This window comes from Schistocerca serialis, chromosome 1 (genome assembly GCF_023864345.2).
Source record: "Schistocerca serialis cubense isolate TAMUIC-IGC-003099 chromosome 1, iqSchSeri2.2, whole genome shotgun sequence".
Lineage (NCBI taxonomy): Eukaryota > Metazoa > Arthropoda > Insecta > Orthoptera > Acrididae > Schistocerca > Schistocerca serialis.
The window spans coordinates 809,327,918-809,355,227 of record NC_064638.1 but is presented as its reverse complement, the minus strand read 5'-3'; the positions used below and the strand labels follow the sequence as shown (position 1 = coordinate 809,355,227).

The 27,310-nt window shown below is 40.2% G+C and overlaps 1 protein-coding gene across 1 annotated transcript in view; it reads left to right on the top strand.

The window, feature by feature from the left end:
* The first annotated feature begins 11,233 nt into the window (after positions 1 to 11,233).
* LOC126484140 (U-scoloptoxin(05)-Sm1a) overlaps positions 11,234 to 27,310 on the top strand; it is a 122,704-nt gene continuing 106,627 nt past the window's right edge. The window contains exon 1 of the mRNA XM_050107530.1: positions 11,234 to 11,438. Within this exon, the coding sequence (XP_049963487.1) occupies positions 11,363 to 11,438 (76 nt within the window). The 5' untranslated portion in view covers positions 11,234 to 11,362. The remainder of the gene's footprint in view (positions 11,439 to 27,310) is intronic.

Genomic DNA, 27,310 nt, shown 5'->3' with positions numbered 1-27,310 from the left:
TGACAGTTAGGTAAAGACTAGAAGGCTTGTAGGATATTGCAAGATTCATCATTTAAAGCAGATTCTTGAAACTTTGTAAGCATGCTTTCTCTGGATAATTTGCATCATCTTCAAGTATCTACAGTGTAGATTCTTCAGCATCTCCGTACCACTCTCCCATGGGATAAACAAACCTGTTACCATTTGTACTTCCCTTTTCTATTACTGTTCAGCATCCCCTGTTTGGTATGGGTCCCATACAGTGGAGCAGTATTTTGGGTCACACGATTGATGTGTATGCAGTTTCCCAGTCTTAGCACTCTACCAATAAACCACAGCCTGTCATCTGTTTTCCCAGGACTGAGTCAATACAATTGTTCCATTTCACATCCCTACAAAGTGTTAGATCCAGGTATTTTTATAAGTTAACCATTTCCAATTGTGAGTCATTGATACTGTAGTAATAGGATACCATGTTTTTTGAGCCATAGTCCTTCTGCATGCTACTGTGCAGAGCTAAATGTCTGAAGTTCCTTACCGAGTTGCGACACTGCTGCCACTTAATATGCTTTCCAGAACATATAAATGCTTCTACTTGAGTTTGTTGTCCTTTGTACTTCGGTAATCATTGTTGCTACAATTGGCATCAGTTTCTATGCGAAATCCTTAAGAGATTTAGATTAGTTTATTACCATTAAACCCTACATATTTCTATCACATGTCAGGTTCCAAACTATCTGCTCTAGGTAGATTTCAGAGAAGCCTTTGCTAATGTTTCATAGTATGTCTTGTCACACCCACCACTAACAAAACTGTAATTATCCCAAATTGTTGTTGGATGACTGAAGTCTCATCTGATGGTTGTAATATTATCAGGGAACTTACATACTAGCAAACTTAGGTTTTCTCCAAAGTTTTCAGGTAGATATGGAGGTTTGTCTGGAGATCAGTATAAGGATGAAATTGTAAATTTATGCCCATCCTCATTACTGAGTCTGGCCCAATCAATCTCACATGCATCTTCAATTCCTATCTCAGTGGATTTGAGATTCTTGAGTATTGTGACAAATACAGCACCTCCATTTCCCATTAGACTATCCTTTCGACATAAGCCTAAATTCCACCAAAAATTCTCACTCCTATGAATTTCAGGCTTTAATCAGCTTTCTGTACCTAATGTTACAAAACACAATAGTGTATAATTTTGATAGGATTAATTTATTAACCAGTTTTTGGCTTACAAGGCCATCATCAGATGTTAACTGTCATTACAAAAAAAGTGGTTATACTGTTTGTAAACAATGTTGTTATTCACCCAGACTGAAGCACAAACGCACAGTAAACAGCATATTTGGCAGTGCAGCAGCAACATAATTAAAAAGACAAGGAGTTGAATAGTAAATAAATATAAAGGAAGCAAGACAGGAAAAAACATTAATACTAAACTTGAAAAAATCCCTATATAACAATTTAAATTAATAGTACCAACAAAATAAAGTTAGTACTTGACAATAATACTAAAGAATGACATGAAGAACTATTATGTATGGAAAGTGGTACATCAAGAGAGTAAAAGATAGAATTGACAGTTATAACAACAGATTTAGACATTAGGCATTACATTAAAATAAATAAATACAGGAAAATGGAGGAATTGAAATGAACTGAAAGTGTGGGAGGAATTTGGAAAACTGTGAGGATTAAGTGAAGTTTAGAACAGGGTAAGTATTTAGCTGTGTTTGGTGATTTAATATTAAATCAGGACTGTGGGCCAAATGGCTGTTGATTTCCTGGGCTTCCCACAGGTCAAGTTTTTGGTCTTAGTTTGCTTTGTGGAGGACACGGGACTGCAGCTGGAAGCTGTGGACCTCACTCAGTGAATCATAATTCTGCAATTCCAGCAGTGATCATGTTTAACCAGTCTAGTTGCTATTACTCTGACTGACCAATTTAAAACTTATCACAATAAGGACAAGTATTTCGTATATACTTTACTGTTGGCTAGCAATTGGGTCTTGTTTTTACTGTTGAAAATGTACAGTGCTGAGGTGTTCCACAAATAGTAGGAAATCCTATAGTTGCAGGATTTCAGTATTTCTGTTACACTTTGTGTTACCTGTCCTAGGTATAGGATTGTACACCACTTCCTACAGACAGTTAAAGGAGCAGCAGGGGAGCATAAAGGTGGTGCATAATTTTGAATTTTTGTTTCCTACACAAGATGTGGCCAGTCAGGACAGAACTGTAGCCACTGGTTGAAGCAATAAATTTTATTATATCTAAATCTGCTCTGAAATCTTTTTTCAACATGAAAACAGATGTGAACTAGTGCTCCACTGAGTGGAAAGTTGCAGGTTTGTGTGTTACTGGATGTCATGAGCGAGAAGCTAGTACTGCATCTGTAGCTGCATTTTTTCTAAATTTTGGAACATGTTTGTGTACTAATGTCAGTGGTAGGATCTAGGAAGTTTATGGGTTTGTTGCCAATCTCCACTGTACACAGAATATTTTTATGTTGACTGTTTAAGCTATGAAAAAATGTGTTGAGCTTTCTTGTAGTGCCTGTTCACATCATCTACATATTTGATCCAGTTTTAATATTTGCACTCAAAGGTTCTTTATTCAAAAAATGTTGTACAAAATTGCCCATGAATATTTCAACTGAAAGTGGACTAAGAGGGGATAGCATAGCTTATGTCTAAATCTTTACACAGTGTCCCTTGGAACTGGAAACAGTTTTGTGCTAAGCATGTGTGAGGGGACAGTCCAGAGTCATTCAATTCAACAGGGTGACATTAGACCTATACAACAACTCTGTCAGAATAACAAATATTCCAATATTGGTATTTGGAAAACAAACTAGAGGCAGCTTATTTAGAAGGACCACTGAGTTTGAAATACCACGATTTGAGTTGAAGTTTGCTTTACTTTTAATTAAAATATTCAATTTAGTAACTAGCCAGTTTGTAAGGCAGAGCTGTGAATGATGATACAACTGGATGAATAGTTACATCTCATTTGTGCAGTTTCAGAAGTCAGTACAGTCCAGTAGGCATGGGGTTTATATTAGTTAGTGGCTTAGCTTCGGAATCAGAAAATACGTCTTTGCAAGAATTAGTGACACATTAAATTTCATCTTTGAATAATTTAGTAAAATCTTTAGGAAAGACTTGAAAGCACACAGGACTGTGGAAATCATTGACATTTTTCAAGTAATCATGCTTCTTCAAAAGTACTATACATTGTTCAATAAGAATCTCTGGAAGAATCAGTTAACACAAGGAGTTTAATATTCTTACCCATGGGTAACATTTCTTTGGGTCTTATACTGATACTTCCAGATCCCCTGCAGCTATCATTATCTGGACTGGATGCCCTTGTGTGCCCCCCGCCCCCCCCCCCCCCCCCCCAGACAGTCTGTTACCTGGGTAGCTGTCTCTCCAACGCGGTGTACACCTGATCCTTTGAAAGGGACCCCAAAGTTCTCGAGCCCCATAGCACATTTGTTGGAAGTTGCAGCCTAGGTTTTCTCAGAGCCTTTGAAGTTTCTAGTTCAAGCCTTCCACTTGACTATGGAAAAGGGGGCCACACTGAGTTCTGAGGACAAAACTGCAGATTGTAAGCCTTACTGAAACTCTTTGAACAAAGCTAACCTTCTTAATCCTCTCTGTCACTGGAGAGTGCCAGGTATGACCTTCAAACCCAGATGGGCACATTTGCCTCTTGCCCATCACAATCCTTCAATGTTCCACTGCTTCTTTGTAGTGAGATTGACTGGTGAGGTAAAGTCTGCTCAGGAGCTATGACTTCCTATTACCCAGAGTTGTTCACCTTTTTATTTCTTCACACTCACCAATATCTCCTGATTTGACTTTGTTTCTTGAAATGCTACAGTTGTCACATGAACAACATGTAGTATATTATACTCTCATTTATAATGACCATGAATAATGAAGTTGGCTCATTATTCACAGCATCACACATACATTAATACAGACTGGTCCAAATTGGCCTGTTTTAATTTACAGATACCAGTTGAATATATGGATAACATTCTTCCTCTATTCAGCATCAGGATTGTCACAGCCATTCTTTTTCCATGGCACATACCATATCTCCAAGGCAACCTGCCCAGTCTGCAGGTACCATGAATGTAGTAAGATCTCTGCTGTCATCCCGGCTTGTCGATACACTGCGTGCACCCATTCCTTACTACATGCACATAAATAAAGCACATATCTGAACAGCAGACTACACTAATTCATTATTTAAATGAACTTTTTATGGTGGTGATCATTGTTCATCAGTTTGGTAAATGCTTGTGCAACACATTGCTTCAACAAAGTGATGTATTATGCTATAATCTACAGCTGATTGCACCCTGTTTCCTCAATGGCTGCCAGGATAGACTCTTCAGAATGTTGAATGAAACCCCCAGGAATACTCATTGAGTGTGCAAGGTGTTCCTTCCCATCCCTTACTGTCGTTTCCCTAAGGAGCAGCATTACTTGCCACAAATTTGAACTACCAATTATGTATACCCCTACCATTTTTCATTTGCCTCCAACTGACATGGGACATAGCATGTTTCCTAGTTACACTAAGCAGCTGATATTTATCTTCCATTGGTAGCTTAATAATTACTTGATTACACTTGTCTTTTTCAAAGAAAATAGTTACCCATATCTCTAAATACATTATTCCTTATATGCAGCTTTAGAATGAACATTGTTACTTGCCACATACCTAACAGAACTTTTCAAACAGAGGATAGATTGCTACTCACTATAAAGATGACACATTGAGTTGCAGACAAAAACAGACTGTTCCACATTTCACTTTTGGTCAAAGACTTCTTTAGGAAAGAAAACACACACACATTCATACAAGCAAATATACCTTTCCGATACATGACTGCCATCTCATGCAGCTCAGACCGGAATGTAACTGTCACACTGAGCAGCTATCTGAACTGGGGCTGGGAAAGGGAAGGGATAGCAACATACGAGTGGGAGGAGAGAGATGCACTCTCTAGCAGAGCATCCAGGTACTAGGTGGAAGCATGACAAGACTGCCAAGCACAGCATGGAAGGCTGTCGAGCAGGAAGGTGGAGGGCAATGGGGAGCAGAAAAGGAGAGAAGCAGTGAAGGAGAAAGGCAGGTGAATGCACTGGCACAGGGGAGCACACAATGAGGGTGTGGGTAGTGAAGAGAAAGGAGGTTTCGTGAGTGGATGTAAATAACGAGGAGGTGCTAGGACAGAAGGGGTAAAACCTGTTAGGTGGAGGGTGTGGGGACAGTAGATTACCATAGGTTGTGGTCGAGATAATTTCAGGGCCAGAGAATGTGTTGCAAGGATAACTCCCATCTGCACAGTTTGAAAAAGCTGTTGGTGGAGGGGAGGATCGAGATGGTCCAGGTTGTGAAGCAGCCGTTGGAATCAAAAACGTTACTTTCAGTTGCATGATGTGGTCTGCTATGCTCTTGGCCACAGTCTGGTGGTGGTCATTCATCCTGTACATCACGTCGGTAATCACACCAGCATAAAAAGCTGTGCAATCATTGCAACAGAGCTAGAATATGATATGGCTACTTTCACGCATGGCCCAGCCTCTGATGATGTAGGATAGGCATGCAACAGGACTGGAATATGAAGTGCTGGCTAGGTGGATTGGGCAGGTCTTGCATCAGGATATTTCACAGGGATATGATCCCGATGGCACGGAGTTTGTATTGGGAGTGGCATGGGTTGGACTAGGATGTTGTGGATGTTGGATAGGTGAGTGAACACCACTTTAGGAGGAGTGGAAAGCATCTTGGGTAGGAAGCACTTCATTTCAGGACATGATGAAAGATAATCAAAGCCCTGACTAAGGACATGATTTAGTCGTTCCAGTCTGGGATGGTGTTTGGTGACAAATGGGTCACTTTTTTGTAGCTGGTTCTTAAGGGGGTGGCGGGGTGTTATGGAAGGATTGGGATGTGTGGGAAAATGGCATAGGAAATTTAACATGGCTGATTCAATGGCTGCTTCACAACCTGAACCATCTGGATCCTCCCCTCCACCAACAGCGGTTCTGAACTAGACAGATGGGAGCTATCCTTAGAATACATTTTCTGCTCCTGAAATCATTCTGGCCTCAACCTACAGTAACCTACTGCCCCCACACCCGCCACCGAACAGTTTCCACCCCTCTGTCCTATCACCTTCTCCCTAGTCATGTCTCAGTCCACCACTTCTTCCTCTTCCCTCTTCACTTCCCTTCACCCTTATTGTGGGCCACCATCTGCCAACCCACCCCTCTGTCTTTCCCATCCCATGCTCCTCCCCCCTCCCCCCACCCCTACCTTTTTGCCCCATAGTCTCCTGATACAGCACCTGGCAGTCTTGTCACACTTCCACCTAGTCCCTGCACACTCCACCGTCCAGCACTCCTCTCCCCCCCCTAACCCCCCCCCCATGCCAATACACTGCTAGCCCTCCCTGCCCCACTCCAGACTGCCAATCAGCATGGGAGTTGCATTCCATGCATTCCAATCGGAGTTGGCAGAGATTTGGTCATGTGTGCACAAGACGTGGTTTTTTCAGAAGAAGGCTTTGGTCAAAAACTAAATGTGTAAGCCTTTTTGTTGTACCTGACTGCAACTTAATGTGTCATCTATGTGGTGGGTAGCAATTTATCCTTTTCCTAATATTGTTCACAGAATTTTTCAGTCTTTGAATCTAGGTACTCAAGTTATTTGTACAGAATGAGACTAATGAGGAATGTATTTATTTTAACTGGTTGTAATTCACAGTTTCTCACTTCAAGTTACATGGCAGCTCGCTGAATTCTTTTGCACCAGCATATGTAACTCCGCTTGGGACAAGAGCATTCATACATGGGTGCAATGGGGTCCGCCACCCCCTCCCCCCTTAGCTTTCAGGGAAAGGAAAAAATATAGTGTAGTCAAGCATTTTTCTTTGAGGAAAATGATTAAAAATTCAGTATTAAGTAGGTGTTTACAGACTTGGACTTGGAACTTTTTGTGTCTGCTTTGAAGTTGCCAGTTGTCATTTAGAATATTAAAAATACACCATACATCCAGGACATTCTACAAATTACAGAATGGGTGCGTGTCACTTGGAATCCTAGAGAAGGAGATCTCTACATTAAAATTATTTTTGTGTCATATTGTGATGACTGTGTGGATCACAGTTCACTTGAAACTGGTTTTTGTTGCCAGTAACAATAATGGAATAAATGCATTATGAAGTAAGTGTAAGAATTCCATGATTCTTAAAAAGGTTTCTGTAAGATGCATTGTTATCTACTTTAGACAACATTCATAATACTTGCTTCTGCTGAATAAAACATTTTATTTATTTTAAGTACTGAGTCTTAGAATACAATGCCATAAGACAACAAAAAGTGAAAATATATAAAACCTGCCAATGTTCCTGTCTTTAGATCAACATTATGAGAACTACTTCTACAGTTCAGATGAACTGAGCTTCTTGATTCATTTATCTATGTGTTAACACCATTTTAAGTTGCTATCCAACTGGATCCCAACAAACTTTACTCAGAAGTTTCATTTACTGTATGACCATCTGTGCTTACTTCTGGTGATAATTGGTCATTATTTTGTTGTGTGAAATCATATCATATGAGTGTTTGTGCGATTAATACTTAATCTGTCAGTTGTGAACCAATTTTAGACCTGTTCAGCTATCATTTGAACTGTTTCTTGTGAGGCTGTACTTTAAACCTAGATTATTATGCCTGTGTCACCAGTAACTTTATAGTAATTTACAGCCCTTTAAAAAATTGGAAGATCACATGTGTGGGTTAAGAACAAGTGATGGCTCAATACCAATTCTTGTAGAACTCCACACATTAGGTTCCCCCACTCTTAGGTGAGATAAGATTCCATCCATAGAAGAGAGATGCCCTGACACTTTAGTTTTGATCAAGCAGAATTTTGTGATCCACGCAAAGGCTTCACCAAGCTAGGAAAATAGACCAAAAGGATAATTTCTCTTATTTGGTTCTTTGAGGATTTTAATTGTGAGGTCTGGTATTGCTCCAGCTATTGAGAATCCTTTATGAAAACCAAACTGAGTGGCAGTTAATAAGTTCTGCTCAGTTAAAATAGTCAGTGTCCTGTCATGGACCACCTTCTCACTTTTGAAAAGAGTGGATGGCATGAAGGGGTTGTAGTTAGAGATAGTTTCCTGAGCTCCAGTTTTACAGATGGATGTAACTACAGAATATTTAAGCCTGCGAAGAAAGGTGGTGTGAATCATTGACCAATTACAAAGATGGATTAAGATTAAACCACTAAGTCACCACAAGATTTTAATATTCTACTACAGACACTAGCATAATAATCATAATTACTGTTTTAGTGATCTGGTTAATTTTATAATTTCCTTGGCAACTGTATTTCTGGCACTAATGTCTGTTCGTGATGTGCACAACTAAATCTAATGCATCTGTATTTAATTCTTGATTCTGGGTGCAATATCTGCTGCCTCTGTTACAAAGTAATTATTGAATTTGGTGGTCAGTGATTTGAAAGGGTTAAAATTCTGTCAGAGCTATATTATGAGGGCTGAATCATCTGGATTGCTATTTTTGTTTGTTTCTTGATCAATAACATTGAAATTGGTTTTGTCTTATTCTTGGAGCGTGGGTGTGTCACATGGATACTCATCTCTTGACTACATTTGGCTTTGAAATTTGGTAGGTTTCTCTCTTCCTCTCACTAAACATTTTAATTCTAAAAGTTAAGAGTTCCCTACCCTCGTTATGGTTCAGTTGTATTGTTGTTTGATTTAGAGGAACTGTTGCAGAAATATGCTTAGCAATGAATTATATGTTCCTCCTGTAGTTTCTCTCTAAACACCATGATGGAGTTATTGTTAATGATTTTGCAATACGAAACATTTCTAACATGATCTGTATCTAACTGCTCTGTATATTTTATTGTTAATATTTCGCCATTATTGGTTCTGTAGTTGAATCAGAGCAAGTTGTTGGGTCTAAAAGTAAAATATCAATGTCTGTTGTGCTATGTCCTTTAATTCTTAGAGGAATTTTTTCTGTAACAAGTAATCCATCAACAACTCTAGCTGCCCTTGATCAGTACTGTCTGACGGGAAGTCATCATTAAAGTCTCCAAGAACATTCTTTTCTCCAGTTAAAATCCCATTCTTTACCTACAGAAAATACTACCTTCATACCTGTAAGATGAGTATGGTCAAACTGATACGTCCAAGTTACAAGGTTAATTAAAATGCCAGACATTGTGTTTGAACTTTGAGTATTCACCTATGTAGCAGCTGTTGACTGAATTACCTATGTGCAGTCTTTCGTATCCAAGTTAGATGTTGTCGTGTCCATATAGTCCAAATATTTCTCAAATGAAGACACGTGTAACATCAGATACCTATTCAGTTCCAAGGGTACACTAAATGAGGTAATAGCTGTCAGCCAATTTTGAAATTGTAAGCGGTCATAGCATGGAAACATTACTGTCCAAATTCTGTGACCATCACACATTAGCTATTGTGAGAAGTTGTTTCAGCTCTGTGGCTGCCATTGACTGAATATCTTATAGAGCCTATTACTGGCTGCCCTACCATCCAATAGTAACATATTGCTGAAATATCTGGAGGAGGCAGGGGAAAAAAATAGTTGTCACAGATTACAATGAAACATCTTTTTCTAATTCTGCTGAGAGGCCAGTAGAGTTTATTCTCAGACTTTCAGTTTGACCCTTTTGTTGTGACTGATTCTTTACTGAATGATTCCATTACAGGAAATGTTTCCTTCACCGTGTACACATTTTTCATCAGGTTATTTTGCTATTATTTGATTTTCACACCTTGCATCACATTTAGAATGGTAAATGATTCCAGACTGCTCCCTTGTCAAAGACACAAAGAAAATCTCCTCTCTATTAATTTTTTATGGTTGTGTACTTTCTTTCGTTTTGCTTTGTTGTTAGTTTTTAATTTACATGAGCACTATAATCTGATATCAACAACTCTCTTTTCCTTGTCTCATTCTTGGAGACTCGTGTTTCATGTGCTAGGTGAATACATATGCTATTTTTAGTTTTGAATCATAATTCATGCTTTGCAACTTTTTGTTTTTGAGACTATATGTAACACATCATAGAGTATTCTCATTCTACACCCGTTCAACATTTTATGATGCCTAAGTGAGAGTATCTAACTCCATATCTGAATGGGCAGAAAGAGACTGTGATTACTGCAACAACAACAAATATGAATGGATATTTTATAATAATTATTAGAATTCAGTTTTGTGTTAAAAGTTTGGATTAGTCTATGCTAATTTTCGGCCTCATAAATTCAGATTATTTTCATTTTTCTCAACGTTGTCGGCTAAAAAGATTTGTAATAGGCACAGCAGAATATGGCACTCCTAGAAGTCGCAATACTGAAACCCTGAGTTATTAGATGTAGTTAATCAAGCAATCAATTATCTATGGATCCACATATGTCTGTCCTGGTGATCAACATAACGTAATCGCATTATTGTTAGGTTACATGATTCTATCACGTCAAGCATTTTGCCACCGTATTTTACCATACCCTATTTTGCTAGACTCTCGTTTCTCATCCCCTGGAAAATGAAGTATTTAAGTCAAACCACTGATTCCGAAAAAGAATTGAAAATGCCCTGTGGTTAAAAGTTTCACACTAGTATAGTTCAGCTAATATTTTCCTAGGCACTTCCTCACACATTCAACCAAGTTTCTGTAAAATGCTGCACTGTATATTCCAAACAGATCTATATTCGTTTGAGTGAAATGGCTATTCGGGTGAGAAACCTTGCACCGTTATCAGTTTTGTATCGTCAGTCATCAGAACTCGCATTTTCATCCTCCTGATTTTCTGTCTTGGGTCAAAGACGCGTCTTCTCCAGAATTTGCGTCACTATCCTTCTTTTACAGCCATTTCAATTATAAAGATGAAATTATTTTGTTAGGATACTGTTGTGCCACACTAACAATGAAGCCAATTTAAAAATGAAGTGAGATAATAATACACTGACGACAAACTCTTCGCAAACTATTTCCGCTTATAAGTGCCTCACGGCTTTCACCGCTGTTTTATTTCAAGTCAGGTAGGCGCGGTCTCAGTACTTCCGCCGCCGGCACCAGGTGTCTCGCTTCGCATACCTCGGGAGCGCGCTGCGAGCTGATTGGTGTTTCTCGTGGCAACCGATCACAACACAGCGCGCTGCCATTGGGTGTGTGGGTAACAGTACGCTGCAGGTAGTGGCAAGGCGTGGATGTATGCATCTGGAATGTTGTGATATCAGTGCACAGCAATTGTTAACATTTGGGTGTAGCTGCCAGAAGAATGAAAATGAAGAGAGCTTTGTCTCGTCAAGGATTCTTTGCTACCTGCATTATTGCAGCAGTTATTTTTAAACCAGGTGAGCTTTGACAACACAACTAAGCGTACACACAAATTTCGACGCTATTCAAATTATGTAAACTGAGTTAGGTATAAATACTGAAGCTAGTAAATAAGATCGAAATATACCAGGCGTGTTTTGTGCTTAAAACTTGATTATCATTTAATGGCTTGGACTTCTAAAAGAGGGCGAAAAACTAGTGCAGTTTTACTGTGCACAGCTAGTTTCCAAATCGAAATCGGAGGTTTTATGACATATCATTAATCATGAACAATGATGTTCTCCCAAGTGCATATAGCATTGAGACGCGGCGTCATTGACTTTCTAACTTGGCACTTACGAGGCCGTTATTGAATGCGGTATTCTTTATTAACGAGGCTGCTGTTAGAGCACTGTGGGACATAAGGAAAGATGTCTAAAAATTTCAATTTCCACTTGATGTTCGTCTGCCACGACAGTTGTAAGTGAAATAGTAATTCTGTTTATGTAATAGTTCCGCCTTGGCAAATTCTCCCATATGGAGATCACTGTAAAGTACTCTATGTCTGTCATGTACATTTAGCAAAGGATAACCAGTGTTTCCTTGCACCAGCAATGATGGGAAAATGAGTTATTGTTCAGAAGTAGCGAAGTTAAAACTGAAAGATTTGTTTTAGCGGCGCATTTGCATCATCTGTCAGTTTATAGGGAAATCACTTAAAAGAGTGTATTTTAATTTTGCTACCCGTATCAGCAGTAATCTGAGCCAGGTGACTACTACGTAGTAGATGGGTACTCCACAATTTTTGTAAAACTATTCATCAGTACTTGTTTCAGTTGTGAACTGGCGCAGCTGTACTTAATTTCGTCGTTGCAGTGTTAAACGCCTTTAGGCTTTTCTAGAGACATGCGGTTCGTAACGTAGAATAATTTTGTGTACTTAAGCCATCAAATAAGCCTTCCGGCAACATCATTAAATCTTGGAGAGTGTAATAACGCTAATTGTGAGTCCTCAACACAACACCCAAAGCGCCGCGACGAAGCATTGCGGAATCCGTAAACGTGATGGCATAAGATCTCAAATGTAGCAAACTTTCGCGACTCGTCCCAAAGATTGAGTGTTGTCTTATTGTCAGTAAAACATACCGGTAGCTCGTAGAGCAATACATGTCAACAATTTGTGGTCGGTACTTGCGTAGTAGGGGGAATCTTGCAGTTTCTTTTGTCCGTTATTGGCTGTTTTCGAAATCGTAAATTGATGACGGTTTTATGAATGTCAATGTTGGTCCGAATAGTCGTAATAGCACATTACTTCCCAGTCCCATTAACGGACTTATGTTTAAGATCGCACACACTCTTTTAAACACGCCAAACCACACCACTCAGGTCCAGCTCTTTCGTAGCGAACAGATATGTTGCCACAGAATTGCTAATTAGTTTCTGTTGTTGCCCTTGTGCTCCTGCTTATGGCATTAACCCTTTTGGGGTCGTCATTCACATCTGTACGTCAGTTACTATTTATTTATTGTATTATTTTTAAGCACAGTGTTATATAAAATATACACAGTAGCACATGTAATTTACAAACAGACGTTTAAAGCTGTAATATTATCAATTGCTTTGTCTTCACGAAATAGTTGAAAATCCTACGATATATCCTGCTGGGACATTTCTGTGACAATGTGCTGCCCCACAACCGCATTGTAGCGATGGAGCCTTACCCCATAAATAAAAAGTCCGCGCTTCTGCCATGATCGGCGCTAATTTTGTTACTAGATGGAATTTATTTTATTATTCTGCGCAGTTTATGAGTACAAAGAATTCCTACTCTGTTTCCGTATTTTTTAATGAATGAGATCGTAGCGAAGTTATTTTCATCCTATAATATTTGCATGATTTCAGTGCTTCAGTTTTCATATGCGTTATATCATCGTCTCATTTTAGCATCCGTCTCAGCATTAAATAATATTGCTACAGCAATTATTGTTGTACTTATATATTATTGTGACCACTTCACCTGCGAAACTGTACAGATTACCTCAACTTTGACTTAATTACATATCATGTACAACGATTAGTTCAGAAACTGCCACCAGATGATGTACCTCCATTTTGGTGTTCGTGTTCTTGGTCGTTGACGAGCCTGTAAATGCGACGCGGCGATACAGCTCAAGTTTGGTTATTTATTACTTTATTTTTAATATAAATTCTTCTTCAAACATAAGGAGGTGCTGACAGTTTTTAGAGTTCTGTACAGATAGGATCGCGTCTAAAAGTCCATTTCTACCTTGTGCAGGTACCCTCCATAGTATAGAGCCTCTGTGGAAAGAAAATGCTAAATGAATGGCGACTATTCCACAACGGATATAAGACGAAGCGTAGAAATCTGATAAAGGATACACTGAATGGAATGAGTGTAGCTGAAAAAAAAAGAATTAAAAAGCCATGAGTTAAAAGAATCCCTCACTGCCTAGGCACTTGCCATAATATAATTTTACCCAATGCACAGAACCCAAAGAAATTCTGGTCATTTGTAAAGGCTATCAGGGGCATCAAAGTTAGTGGCGAGATACTCATGGATGGCCAAGGAACAGAATCTGAACATAGCAAAACAAAAGCAGCAGAAATTCTGAACTCCATTTCCAACTGTTCCTTCAAAAAGAAAGATGCAGATCTACTGGTCTAGTCTACTTCTTGCACTATTTCTGAATTCGCCAAAACTAAACAAAGCTCCAGTGTGTGATGGAATATCACATATTCCATACAGAGTTTGCGGCTCAGTTAGATCCTCTTTTAACCATAATGTACCATAGATCGCTCTAAAACAGAACTGCATACAGTAGTTACAAGAAAGCACGCGTCGCACCTGAGTACAAGAAGATAAGCAGAAGTTATCCACAGAATTACGTCCGATATCCTGTAACATCCATATGATTTAGAATCTCAGAACGTCTCATTCAAACCAAATGAGGCATCCTGAACAGAATGACCTCCTCGGACTCGATGCATCCAGCGCCTGCTTTGCCCTTCCAGTGTACTTTTACCCACATTCTACATTATTTTGTGTTATTTGCCTTGTGAACTCCGTTTGCAGTTAGCAGATGTGGACTCTGTAAGCAATATTGCCCCTAGCGCTTTGGAAGTGACCTTGCCGTCATTGCAAAAGAGCTCCTATAGCTGCTGATAAAGAAAACGAAATCTGAAGCTGCACAGAATTCTGGAAAATAATCGTGTGTAAAAGACTTTTTTGCGGTACTGCAAAATCACAGAATCCAATTCGTTTAATTGTTGACTCATTATATTCCATTCTCCCCACGCAATTGTATTGGATGTGCTGAGCGGAAAGGAATGGGTACCTACAGTTTGCATGCACGTAAAACACACAAAAGGTGTGCTTTTATCGAAAGATTTAGAAGGTATAGTTTATAAAATAAGTTTTACGGTTGTTGAGCCTGATTTTGCAGTCCGTTTTGTTGTTGCCCCACAGAATTATAAGAGGATGGGGATTTCAGATTCGTGAAATACTGATACGACAGTCAGTGACATCAAATCAAATTACGTATATCCTTATCTGTACTTCCTCCTTCCTTTTGGCATTTCTGTGAGTTGTTTTTGTGTTACGTTCTTTTTTTGAGTCTCATTTTTATCGTTACATTTACGTTTACTGGTTTACAGATGTTTGTATCTCAGACAGAAGAATACTGTCGTGATTCATTTATTTATATATGCTGACTTAAGAACGGATAAGGATTGCCGACAGCGTGTTCTAAGTGCTTAGAGACAGAAGAGGCCTAGAGATGAACTCTATGCCGAATGACGTCTGCAACAATGAAAATATTGACACTCAGATGAAGATAACCCGGAATAAAATTTTATCGTAGAACCTTGGCATCTTCCCAGTTGATTCGACCTTATGTTGTACACAGCACAACGAAGAGAAGTACCCTGAACTGCCATAGTAAAAATGTAGAACATAAGTAGTTTATCAGATGTTGTACTGACAGTCTTATATGTTATTGAGAAATCACGCCCATAATAGGCAAGACTCTGTAACTCAAAACATGTGACCTAGTGATGTCTTCGAGCCGAGACAAACTGAGCACATTGTCACATGTAGGTGCCAGGCTTTCCGCGAGCTGCCTTTTCAAGCATCTAACGTGACTACATCAGTTTCAATAAAACCGAGTAAACTGCACTGCATGGCCAACAATTGTGGATTGACTAGCCCAGGACGTAACGTCGGAAGAAAAAGGGGTGACTGCAGCAGTCCAGCCATCCTCCAGACCCATCTCCTCGCCTGGGTACAGAAGTCAGCATCCAACACGAGCATCTTTACTAATAGTTGGTGAATACAAAGACTGACTTCGCCTCAGGGACACGCAGTGGTTCGTTCTGCAGGAGCAATGCAGTGACCAGAAGACGATAATTAGTATAAAGAAGTACCAGTTACATTTCGAGTCAGGAAGGGACATTTTCCATAGCGCTATACCACTTTATAAGATTATTTTTCAGCCCGCTGTGATAGTTTGCTACATAAAATACGTTATTTGGTACCATTCTAAAAGATAGGTTAAAACTGCACGTGCGTGTCATGTATAGTATTTTGACAGAGGCTGTGGGAAATGCTTGACCGTCACATGCGCGAGTTCCAAAAGCAGGCAGCAACCTGTTGATACTCGTGGGCCACACAGTCTGTGCTTCTGTAGCACGAGGGTCGCACATATTTCCCACTTCCTGTTTTAAAGTCGCTCACATGAATAAATGTTATTCTATTGCTAATACATTGTCTGAAAGTCAAGGGCTCTTACAGATTCACGAAAAAACATTACTTAATTATACAATTATTATTATTATGAATAATAATTATTATGAACGCCCTATGTATTATCATTAAAGTTCAAGTTTCAAAACGCTGCAGAAACAGAACCATTGCACAGAATGATGTTAAATCTGAACAGCATATTATTAACGCAGAGGGTAACTTCGGGCAACAAAACAAATTTAACCAAAATTTTACCAATAGAATCTTAACGTAAATTGGGGTCGGCTACAAATGATAAATGAATCGCATGCGACGGTGCATGACTGCACAAGTTTGGCAGTCAGCAGTTTGTCGCACTATTAGACAGGTAAGCCCATCCGCCACGGCGAGGTCGTACCACGTCGGATGGGGAAAATCGGTTTTTAATTGTCCTGAGGTTGAAAACCGCGTAGAAAAGAAAGTTAGACCAGTTTCTAATTGTCTGGGGCCAAAAATCGAATAAAAAGCAAAATAATATCGGTTTCTAATTGTCGTGAGATTGGTGCAAGATATATTCAATACGCTGTCCACAAGGTGAAATCGAGAAACAGCATGTTCCACAAATGATCAGTGTGTCTCGGGGGTCATATTCAGAACGCGTTGTGCAATGCGTGCCGTCGATTCAGTTACGTTCGTAATTGGAGCACTGAACACATCTTTCAGATAACCCCACAGCCACAAGTCACACGGGTCAAGAACAGATCGACTACACGGGCAGGCTGCAGGGAGATGACAACTGATAATTCTACCGTTTCCGAAATGCCTATGCAGTAGTCGCTTCACTGGCCGTGCAGTGTGCAGAAGGGCGCCATCTTGCATAAAAACGACTCTACACATACATCCACGTCGTTGAAGGGTTGGGAGTCTCTGGTGCGCAAAATACTCTCATAGCAGTTACCAGTGACGGTACAGGTACCGGGACACGCCGGACTCATCTCCGCGAAAAACTGCGGCCCTGCGATAAACGATGCCATCAACTCGTTCCACCGCCACGTGTGCAGAATGAACTGTTGCCGGTTCATACGTGCGTATTTTCCCTTGCCCATATTATTCATATTGACATGTCCTTGGAGATGGAAATGGGCCTCCTCTGTCCACAGAATGCTCCACCGCCGTTCACTGCCCACTTCCATGCGGGCAAGAAATTCCAGAGCGAACGTTTGTCTTGCTGGGACGTCTGCAGGAAGCAACTCCTGAACATGGGTGATTCTGTATGGATGATAACGAAGGATGTTTCGTAGGATTTTGTGCACAGTGCTCGCAGGTATGTCCAACGTTCGGGCAATTCCCCTTGCGCTGCGTACTTGCACACCAACGTTCGACCGCTCCTGCAGTTCTATGGCCACATCTTCAACAGAGGTCTGATCAACTGTTTTCCTCCTTCTGTCACATTGTACTTCAAAAGAACCTGTCTTTTAGAATTCTGTAATTGTTTTCTCCAGATCCTTAGCAGACATCGGACCAAAGCCTTTTTTCATGTCCTTGAGTGTTCGGAATTTTTGCAGGGCTACTGGCTCGCACTAGGCGTTGTCGTAAAAGAGCTTTCCCACTGGCGTCTCGGACGCAAACTGAGGAACAGCCGTGTGCCGCGCTTATGTTGATATGCATATTCTACCTGTCACAGCGCAATCTGTTGGTCATTTATTTATTTATTCTTTGTGTGACGCTTCCCCCTGCGCCAATAATATGCTGTTCAAATTTGACGTCATTCTGAGCAATGGTTCTCTTTCTACAGCGTTTTGAAGCTGAAACTTTAATTATGGACGCCTTGTATAATAAAATATGATTTTAATGCGAACCTTGAGGTGAAGTTGACAAACGACTCATCCGTAGGAATCTCCGTCCTTCATACCAGAATTTACAGATGAGATAAGGTTATGTCCTGATAAGAACAAAATATATGTTCTAGAAACATTAATTAAATAAAAAGCCGGCCGGTGTGGCCGTGCGGTTCTAGGCACTTCAGTCTGGAACCACGTGACCGCTACGGTCTCAGGTTCGAATCCTGCTTCGGACATGGATGTGAGTGATGTCCTTAGGTTAGTAGGTTCAAGTAGCTCTAAGTTCTAGGGGACTGATGACCACAGATGTTAAGTCCCATAGTGCTCAGAACCATTTGAACCAATTAACTAAAATGGCTGGAATCAGTGGGGATGAAATCAATGAAAATGCCAGTGAAATCCGTTCAGAAATTCTGAACTTCCAGTGTAAGAAGAATGCCGCGATAAATGTTTTTTCCCCCAAATCGGGATTCGAAGTCGGATCTTCTGCTTAATTTGGGCAGTTATCTTACCGAATGTTAGAAGAATATTACTCCACAGATTATTGTGGCGGAGGACGGAAGGTATGTAGATAGTGTACGAAGTCAAATGAAGCAGCTTCATGGTTTTAATACATTTGCATATGGAGCAACTTTTCGTAACTTTGTGTTTGTTCAGACTTTCTTTTATTTCTTCCGTAATCGACTTGATTTCAGAAGTGCCAGTGCTACATAAAGCCTGATGGCAGTATCCCTGTTAATGAAGTCTCCAGAGACGCATGTTTCGATGTCGTCCCTGGAACGCTGTCTCAGGACGAAGAGGCGGAGAAAAGGATTAAGTCTCTTGTTCTGTACTGACATTCTCTGACAGTGCTCATTTTTTTCTCTTCGTTTGTATGTATGTGACATGATGAAGAGTTGCCTGGTTAAAATTTCGCAATCGCGTCCTCCTTCAGTGTCTTCAGCGAACTTTGTCGACTGTTCACTGCCTATTTGTTGACGGAAATTTTAATATTATAATGATATGCGAAATCAGTATCCAATATGATTCTGTTCGCGGAGCAACTTCGGAGCTTTAATTATTTATTATTTATGGTTGCTTAGAAGTAGACGTAACATATTACTTTGGGTCCAATCCAAGACATTTTTGAAATTATTTAGTTGCATTTTTCATTAGACGTGACTTTTTTCAGACACTGTTTGTCTATGACGTGGGCTGAACAACCAGTTTCAACAATATATCTGTCTAATTCGCTTTGAACTTTTCTGGACATATTTTCATTCCCCTTTCTCTTTACACCACTAGAATTTTTGTTAATGTAATGAGCAGTATAACAAACCAACTTATCCTAGAGTTTGTATTTTTTCCCCACAATGGAAAGGATCCTGAGTCATAATTTGAACAGGTTCACCCAACACTTAATTGAAATTTGAAAGTTTAACTTGAGTTCCCTTCTGCAGGCTGAAATATCGGAACAAATTTCACTGCACTTCTGTTTGAGCCATCTATCGTTACTGCTACATAATTAATGTTTCCGTGAACAACGCCACACATAAAATATAAACGGCAAAATAATGTTAACAATAACTGTCTCGGTATTTGTTCTAGCAGCTGGAAATTTTGCATCATATAACTTTTTAACCAGTTTGAATGTGCAGTCTGATGTTTTGAAATTGAGCGTGATATGAAATTGTAGCCTCTTTGTCACCACGATCCAGATCACAATTCCCATCTCTGCCTTTTCAAAAACCTCTTGTTTGGTGAAACGGTACCATTGGTAGCGCTGCTATGTTTAGGTGTTTTCACTTGGTCTTGACCTTTACCCCTTCCTTTATGTGCAACGGAAAATTCTCCAGTACCTAGTGTGGAATAAAATTGCTACTGTCGTTACACAATTTAAATTTGAATTCCTTTTGCAGGTTTACATTAAACACATCCTTTCTTTTGCCCTTCGTTACACGATGAGACTAAAAATGAATAGAGATAAAATAATCAAAAACGTACAGACGAGTTACTTAACACGCAAAAACAATACAGGCACATTGCCGCTGATGTGCTGCCAAATGATTAACAAGGAACTCCTTGAGTGCGAGGTCCCAAAAAGGCCAAAGATGTTTACGGCATTTGACGCCCCCACACATTGCCTATCGTGCAACCACAATTTTGGCAATAGGTGGCGGGACTGAGATATTCAGTAAGACTACGGAGCGTAGTTGATCTGCTTAGGCGACGAGTAACTCACGCCACAGCGTTAGTGGTGTTGATACAAAGCAGAGCAATGGCAACGATAAACAAAGCAAACATTGCATTATATCTACAACAGTTGCCGAAGCTGACATTTCGTCAGAAAGGAGACCAAGGAATTTCGCAGAGTGAAAAAGAAGTGCGAGATGAAATATTAGCGTTTCTGCAATATTAGTCAGCGGACTGTGTGGTGTCGTGCACGCTCGACTGTGCGCGGACAGTGAAAATGTGGTGCAACTGTACACGGGCTCGTTCACTACCTATTTTTCACGTGGCTCATCTGTAAAAGGGGGTTGGTAGTGAACGGTTGCATTTGCGCCCCTAATACTGAGTCGTATATTGGCTAGCCTTTGAACAGCAGTGAATTGAATACACAATTGTCTATACCACAACCTTGCGCAAAATGAGGTACACTATACAAGTTCAGATTGAAACTTATTTATTTAAAAAACGCTTCTAACTTTGTGGACATGCATTTTTAAGTTCACAAAAAAACCGATCTGGATAATTAATATTCGGTGCAATTCGTACACATGGTTTATTGTCTCGCACCTACACACTTTCACGTTGCTCCCTCACTGTTCATTCACATACACTGGCGTCCATACTTACACTCGCGGCGCTTTGCCGCTCCGAACTTACCACCACAACGGACAAAAGACCTCCTTTTCCCGCTCATATCCCCAGTCCTGAGTCGGGTCACGTGACACTACATGAATCAAAATAATTCCTAAACATGGCCACAATTCGTTTACAATTTTTATAAGATTTAAATACTTAAATACATTACATAATTTTACACACATTTATCACCGGATCATTTTATAATTCGTTGTAATTAAAAAAATACTATGCAACGGAACTACGATGCTCATCAAAACACAAAACAAGTATTTTCATGACCATTTTGCATTACACTATTTTCACTCTGCGTTTAATACATAATTATATTCTGAAGCACAGAAAATTAAAATCAGAACTAATTTATGACATGCTATTAGATTTACATAATTAGAAATAACTTCATGTTTTGGCACAGTTTCACCCTCTCCCTTCATTTAATGACATCTTTGCACGAAATATGAGACATGCAGATACTTGTCTGGCACTACAAAGATCGAAACTGAACGGTGTCTTCATAATAAAATAACTACTTACTTTGCAGTTGTTCTAAACATCTTTATAACTTAATTCTACTATGAAACATTTTGATTGAAGTATATCAGCCCAACATATTATTTCTGCTGCTGTGCTTTAAATTTAAATTACGAACCACTTGTAAGAGCTCCATATTATTCCCCGTTACCTTACAATGGGACCTGGATAGACTGAAAGAACCAGAGGTTGAAGAGAATTTCAGAGGGAGCATTAGGGAACGATTGATAAAAACAGGGGAAAGGAATACAATAGAAGAAGAATGGGTAGCTTTGAGACTTGAAGTAGTGAACGCAGCAGAGGACAACGTTTGTAAAAATACGAGGGCTAGTAGAAATCCTTGGGTAACACGAGAGATGTTAAATTTAATTGATGAAAGGAGAAAATATAAAATGCAGTAAATGAAGGCGAAAGGGAATACAAACGTCCCAAAAGTGAGATCGTCAGGGAGTGCAAAATGGCTAGAGAACAAATGTAAGGATGTAGAAGCATATATCATTAGAGTTAAGAGAATGACGCCTACAGGAAAGAGAACCACCTGTATGAACATTAAGAGCTCAGCTGGAAAACCGATCCTAAGCAAAGAAGGGAAAGCAGTAAGGTGGAAGGAGTATATGGAGGGTCTATACAAGGGAGATGTACTTGAGGGCAATATTATGGAAATAGGAGAGGACATAGATGAAGATGAAATGAGGGAGATGATACCGCGTGGAGAAGTTGACAGATCACTGAAAGACCTAAGTCGAAATAAGTCCCCAAGAGTAGACATTCTATTAGAACTACTGATAGCCTTGGGGAAGACAGCCATGACAAAACTCTTGTATCTGGTGAGGAAGATGTACGAGACTGGCGAAATACCTTCAGACTTCAAGAAGAATATAATAATCACAATCCCAAAGCAAGCAAGGTGTTGACAAGAGTGAAAATTATCGAACTATCAGTTTAATGAGTTACGGATGCAAAATACTAACACGAATTATTTACAGACGAATGGAAAAACTATTAGAAGTCGACCTCAGGGAAGATCAGTTTAAATGTGGCAGGGGTAAAATGCAGGGAGCGAAAGGCTGTTTACAATTTGTACGGAAACCAGATGGCAGTTCTAAGAGTTGAGGGGCACAAAAGCTAAGCAGTGGTTGAGAAGGGAGTGAGATAGAGTTGTAGCCCATCCCCGATGTTGTTCAATCTGTATATTGAGGCAGCAGTAAAGGAAACAAAAGGAAAAAAAAAACTGGAGTAGGAATTAAAGTCCCGGGAGAAGAAATAAAACTTTGAGGTTTACCGATAACATTGTAATTCTGTCAGAGACAGCAAAGGACTTGAAAGAACAGTCGAACGGACTGGACAGTGTCTTGAAATGAGGATATAAGATGATCCTCAACAAAAGCAAAACGATGATAATGGAAGAATGTTGTCGGAAAAAAAATCTGATGCTGCTGAGAGAATTAGATCAGGAAATGATACACTTAAAGCGGTATATGAGTTTTGCTATTTGGGCAGCAAAGTAACTGATAATTGGTCGAAGTAGATACGATATAAAATGTAGACTGGCGATGCCAAGAAAAGCGTTTCTGAAGAGAAATTTGTTAACATCGAGTATAGATTTAAGTACCAGAAAGTCTTTTCTGAAAGTATTTGCATGAAATGTAGCCATGTTTGGAAGTGAAACATGGACCATAAACAGTTTAGACACGAAGAGAATAGAAGCTTTTGAAATGTAGTGATATAAGAGAATAGTGAAGATTAGATGGGTAGGTCATGTAACTAATAAGGAGGTATTGAACAGAATTAAGGAGAAGAGTAATTTGTGGCACAACTTGACTGGAAGAAGGGATCGCTTGGTACGACACATTCTGAGGCATCAAGGGATTATCAGCTTAGTACTGGAGAGAGCGCGGAGAGTATAAATCGTAGAGGGAGACCAGGAGATGAATACAGTAGGTAGATTCAAAAAGATGTAGGTGCCAGCAGTTACTCGGAGATGAAGAGGCTTGCACAGGATATAGTAGCGTGGACCGAAGACCACAACAACAATAATGGCTGTGTAATCACCTGTTTTTGCATCAGTGCGTCACCTTTCGCTACCTCAGTCTACATCTAGATCACGTGCAAGCCACTATACGGTGCATTCCGACCAGTACGTCGTACACGTATTAGCGATTTTATGTCTTCTTCTGTTTTCGTATGGAGCGAGGGAAAAGTAATGTCTGCATGTCTCTGTACGCAAGCTGAATTATCATATCTTATTCTCACGAACATTACGCGGCCATTAACATTGCCACGCAGTCTTCAGACACCAGAAGTTATCCAACAAGGTTTGGCGAAAACAATGTCACATTTTCTTCCAATATCTCATTTATGTTTCCTGAATATACACATTTGTGTGATCTATCCCAAATTCTTACAATACCAGTAGCTTGCTTCAGAATTCCTTCTGTGTGTATTGTCAGGCCAAACACTGGAACAGTTCACCAGAATTTCACACTTTTAAGGTTTTCCTTTAAATATGTTCTGCACTTTCCCGGAACCATACTGACAAAACCAAGTCTTCCCTTCATCTTCCGTGCTATTGATTCGCCTCTTAGTATTGGCCCTAAGTGTTGAAGTAGCCTACTAGTTGACCACTAACGTTATCCTCCAATACTTTTGGGCCCTATCTCTTTGTTATGGACATAATCATGAATTTGAACACATTTAAAGAGAGCTGTCATTCATTACACAAAGTCACTGACGGCGTTCGTCAACTTCATTCTTCAACATTCTTAAATCTTGGAATGAAAGTTTCTTCTGATTTACGAATCAACTCACTAGTTGCATCGTTACCGGTGTAACCCCATTTGTAACACTTAAACTAATCCTAATATTTTATTAATTTTTGGAAATTTGTGGTAAGGACTATGGGACCAAACTGCTAAGGTCATCGGTTCCTAGGCTTAAGCACTACTTAATCTAACTGAAACTGATTTACCTAACTAACCTAAGGACATCACACACACCCATGCCCGAGGGAGGACTCGAACCTCCGATGGGGGCAGCTCCGTGCACCGTGACAAGACGCCTTAGACCGCAAGGCTACCCCGCGCGGCAATATTTTATTAGTACTTCAGTTATGACACTGTTGTCTAATCTAAGTGTGCAACAGATTTTTATGGACACACGCTTATAAAGAATATTACTAATAATTTTTGACAGTTTGTGTAAAGTGAAGAATAAAATATAGATTTATTCGGTGGAATTTGGCTGGAATGAGCTGGCTGCTATGGCCGTGCGGTTCTAGGCGCTTCAGTCTGGAACCGCGGGACTGCTACGGTCGAGGTTCGAATCCTGCCTCGGGCATGGATGTGTGTGATGTCCTTAGGTTAGTTAGGTTTAAGTAGTTCTAAGTTCTAGGGGACAGATGACCTCAGATGTTAAGTCCCATAGTGCTCAGAGCCATTTGAACCGTTTGGCTGGAATGGTAGTTGCAAGGGAGGCGGCAGGGAGGGGTGCGCAGTGAAAAGATAAACACGAGGGATAGAAGGAAGGGAAAAAATGCAGAAAAGAACGGTAGTGGAGAAAACAATGGGGATTTGCTTCAGGCGAAATGACCTAACTACTGTTTCTCTTTTTGAAACAGAAATTACATTACAGAAGAAATGACTTTGTTCTCTTAAATTCGGCATAGCGCTGGATTTTGCGTAGAGTGCAGCGTAACTTTGTTACAGTAAAGGTTTGAAGCAGTTGAGCTGGATTTAGAGGGTACGTTTATTTATTGGATGGGTACGTCCATGACATCTTGTATTACGATTGTCACTTGATGAGAAGTATTTTATATGTGAAGAGAGGTGTGCAAACATATTTCATGTGTAGTGCGCAAAGCATCCATAGTTTCCTTTACACGTCTAGAGCTTTCACTAACTGTTAGAGGTATAGTATTAAATCTAAATTGTGAAGGTTCGACTGAACCAGTGGGTACAAAAGCTTCTTTTTCACGTTGGACTTTTAATGTTTCCAGACTTTTGAGTGCGTGGACATAAGACAGCGTATTCTGTCCAATGAGATACTCGACCAGTATTCATAAAGATTCTTTGCCACTTCTTCGTACAGTGTTTGGATACCGTAAAGAAGATTAATAGGAAAGCGATCGCGAAATTCGAGTCTGATTAGATTCGGATGAGAATTTAAAGTTCGTTACGATGGCCCAGATTCCGTTGTCTGCGCAGTAACGGTATCCTCAGATTTGGCAAATTAAGCAAAGCTGAAGGTTTTCAACACAGAAATGGATCTGCAGGAGAACAACGCGTACGAGATGTCATTGAAATACAAGGGGCACAGTAGCTGACATAATAGTGAGTCTCGTGGTACTGCCTGAGAGAGTTCACTGTTCAAGACGACTTTTATTTCAACAGACGATACGCTACCCCTGTTTTCCGAGTATTTTGAAAATCAGTTCAACACAGTATCTGAAAAATTTGGGCCTTTTTGTGACTAGGATATCAGAGGTACAGATATAAAATACTTTCCTGGAATTTATAGTGTCAATACCGTGGTCTCCCCATTGTCTGTCACTTTTCTTACAAATTAGTGCAGAGTTCGTGTTACGTGAGTATTTACGCGTACAGGAAATGAATTCTACCAGAACCTAATGTCCTATCGACTATTACATTATGCCCATCTGTGTAAAAATGTCACCACTCCTTCACTCTTTGCGATTCTATTCTAGTGACGTATATTTCTTAGTAGCTCGTATGCCTGAGAAACCAGTGTGCTTTATTGTGGCACTCAGAGGAACCGATTTGGTTGCCGTACCACGAAGGATTTTTCGTCGATGGGACGACTGAAACAAGGTTCTTTCAACGTCCCGGGAATTACTGAGAAGAAATCTGAAGGACAAGTCACTCCGGTTCCGAAGACTCCTTAAGCGACGGTGAGAGCTGTTCACAGACCACATGTGGCCCCAATACCGCCCCTCAGTGAAGTATCAGGTACACGATATAGCTTCGGTCGATCGATAGGCCAATTTTCTATACGGGAATAAAATCATTGGGCAGAGAGACGGAATTACTGGGCTTTCCGGTAGCATCTGGTCTACTCTGACGAAAAAATTCGCATTACCAAGAAGGAGCTGTGCGTCATATACGGAAGATGGTAGGCGTGTTTCTACATCTGAAAGATGATGTCTATTCAGATTTCGCCTCAGACGCATAAGAGTGACGCTGGTAGAACCACTACGAGGATGCAAATCAGGTTTGCTTTAAATACGCGCTGTAACTGACGTGAACGTTAGTTATCTTTGAGATTGGAAGTGGTGGGTCGTTGTCAGTCAAGAATGTCTTTAAGGCGACAAAGACGCCATTATAAACACCTCGCTGAGTTTGAACGAGATCGTGTTATAGGGCTACGAGAAGCTGGATGCTCCTTGTGCGGCATTGCGGAAACACCTGGCAGGAATGTAGCCACTGTACGTGGTTGCTAGCAGCAGTGATCACGAGAAGGTACGGTCGCAAGAAGGCCGGGCTTCGGACGGCCGTATGGCGCTACCGAGAGGGAAGACCATTCTGTTCGGCATGGGGCTATGGCGCATCGTGCTGCATGTGCAGCAGCAATCTGAGCAGCAGTTGACTTTAGCCCATATAAACAGGTACTCATCGGCATTCAACTTCTTCTTTCTTCTGGTTGACAAAACAAATGGCATGCTTGGAACAAGAATACCATAAGGCTGTTTAGCCAACAGTCCTGTAGTCTCAGCTATTCTCCACGTCTTCCAAGTAATAATATTTGCATCTGGAAATGCTTCAAGGCCACCATAGTCTGCGTGATTGCCCCAAACAACAGCCAAGGTAAGCCATGTACTGCCTCCAAACACTGCTTGCACATCACACGTGAAGTTCAGACGCAGTCCACGAAACACATTGGGATCTCCAATTAATTGCTGTTTATTAAACTGTCCAGCCGAGACAATATCAATTGCT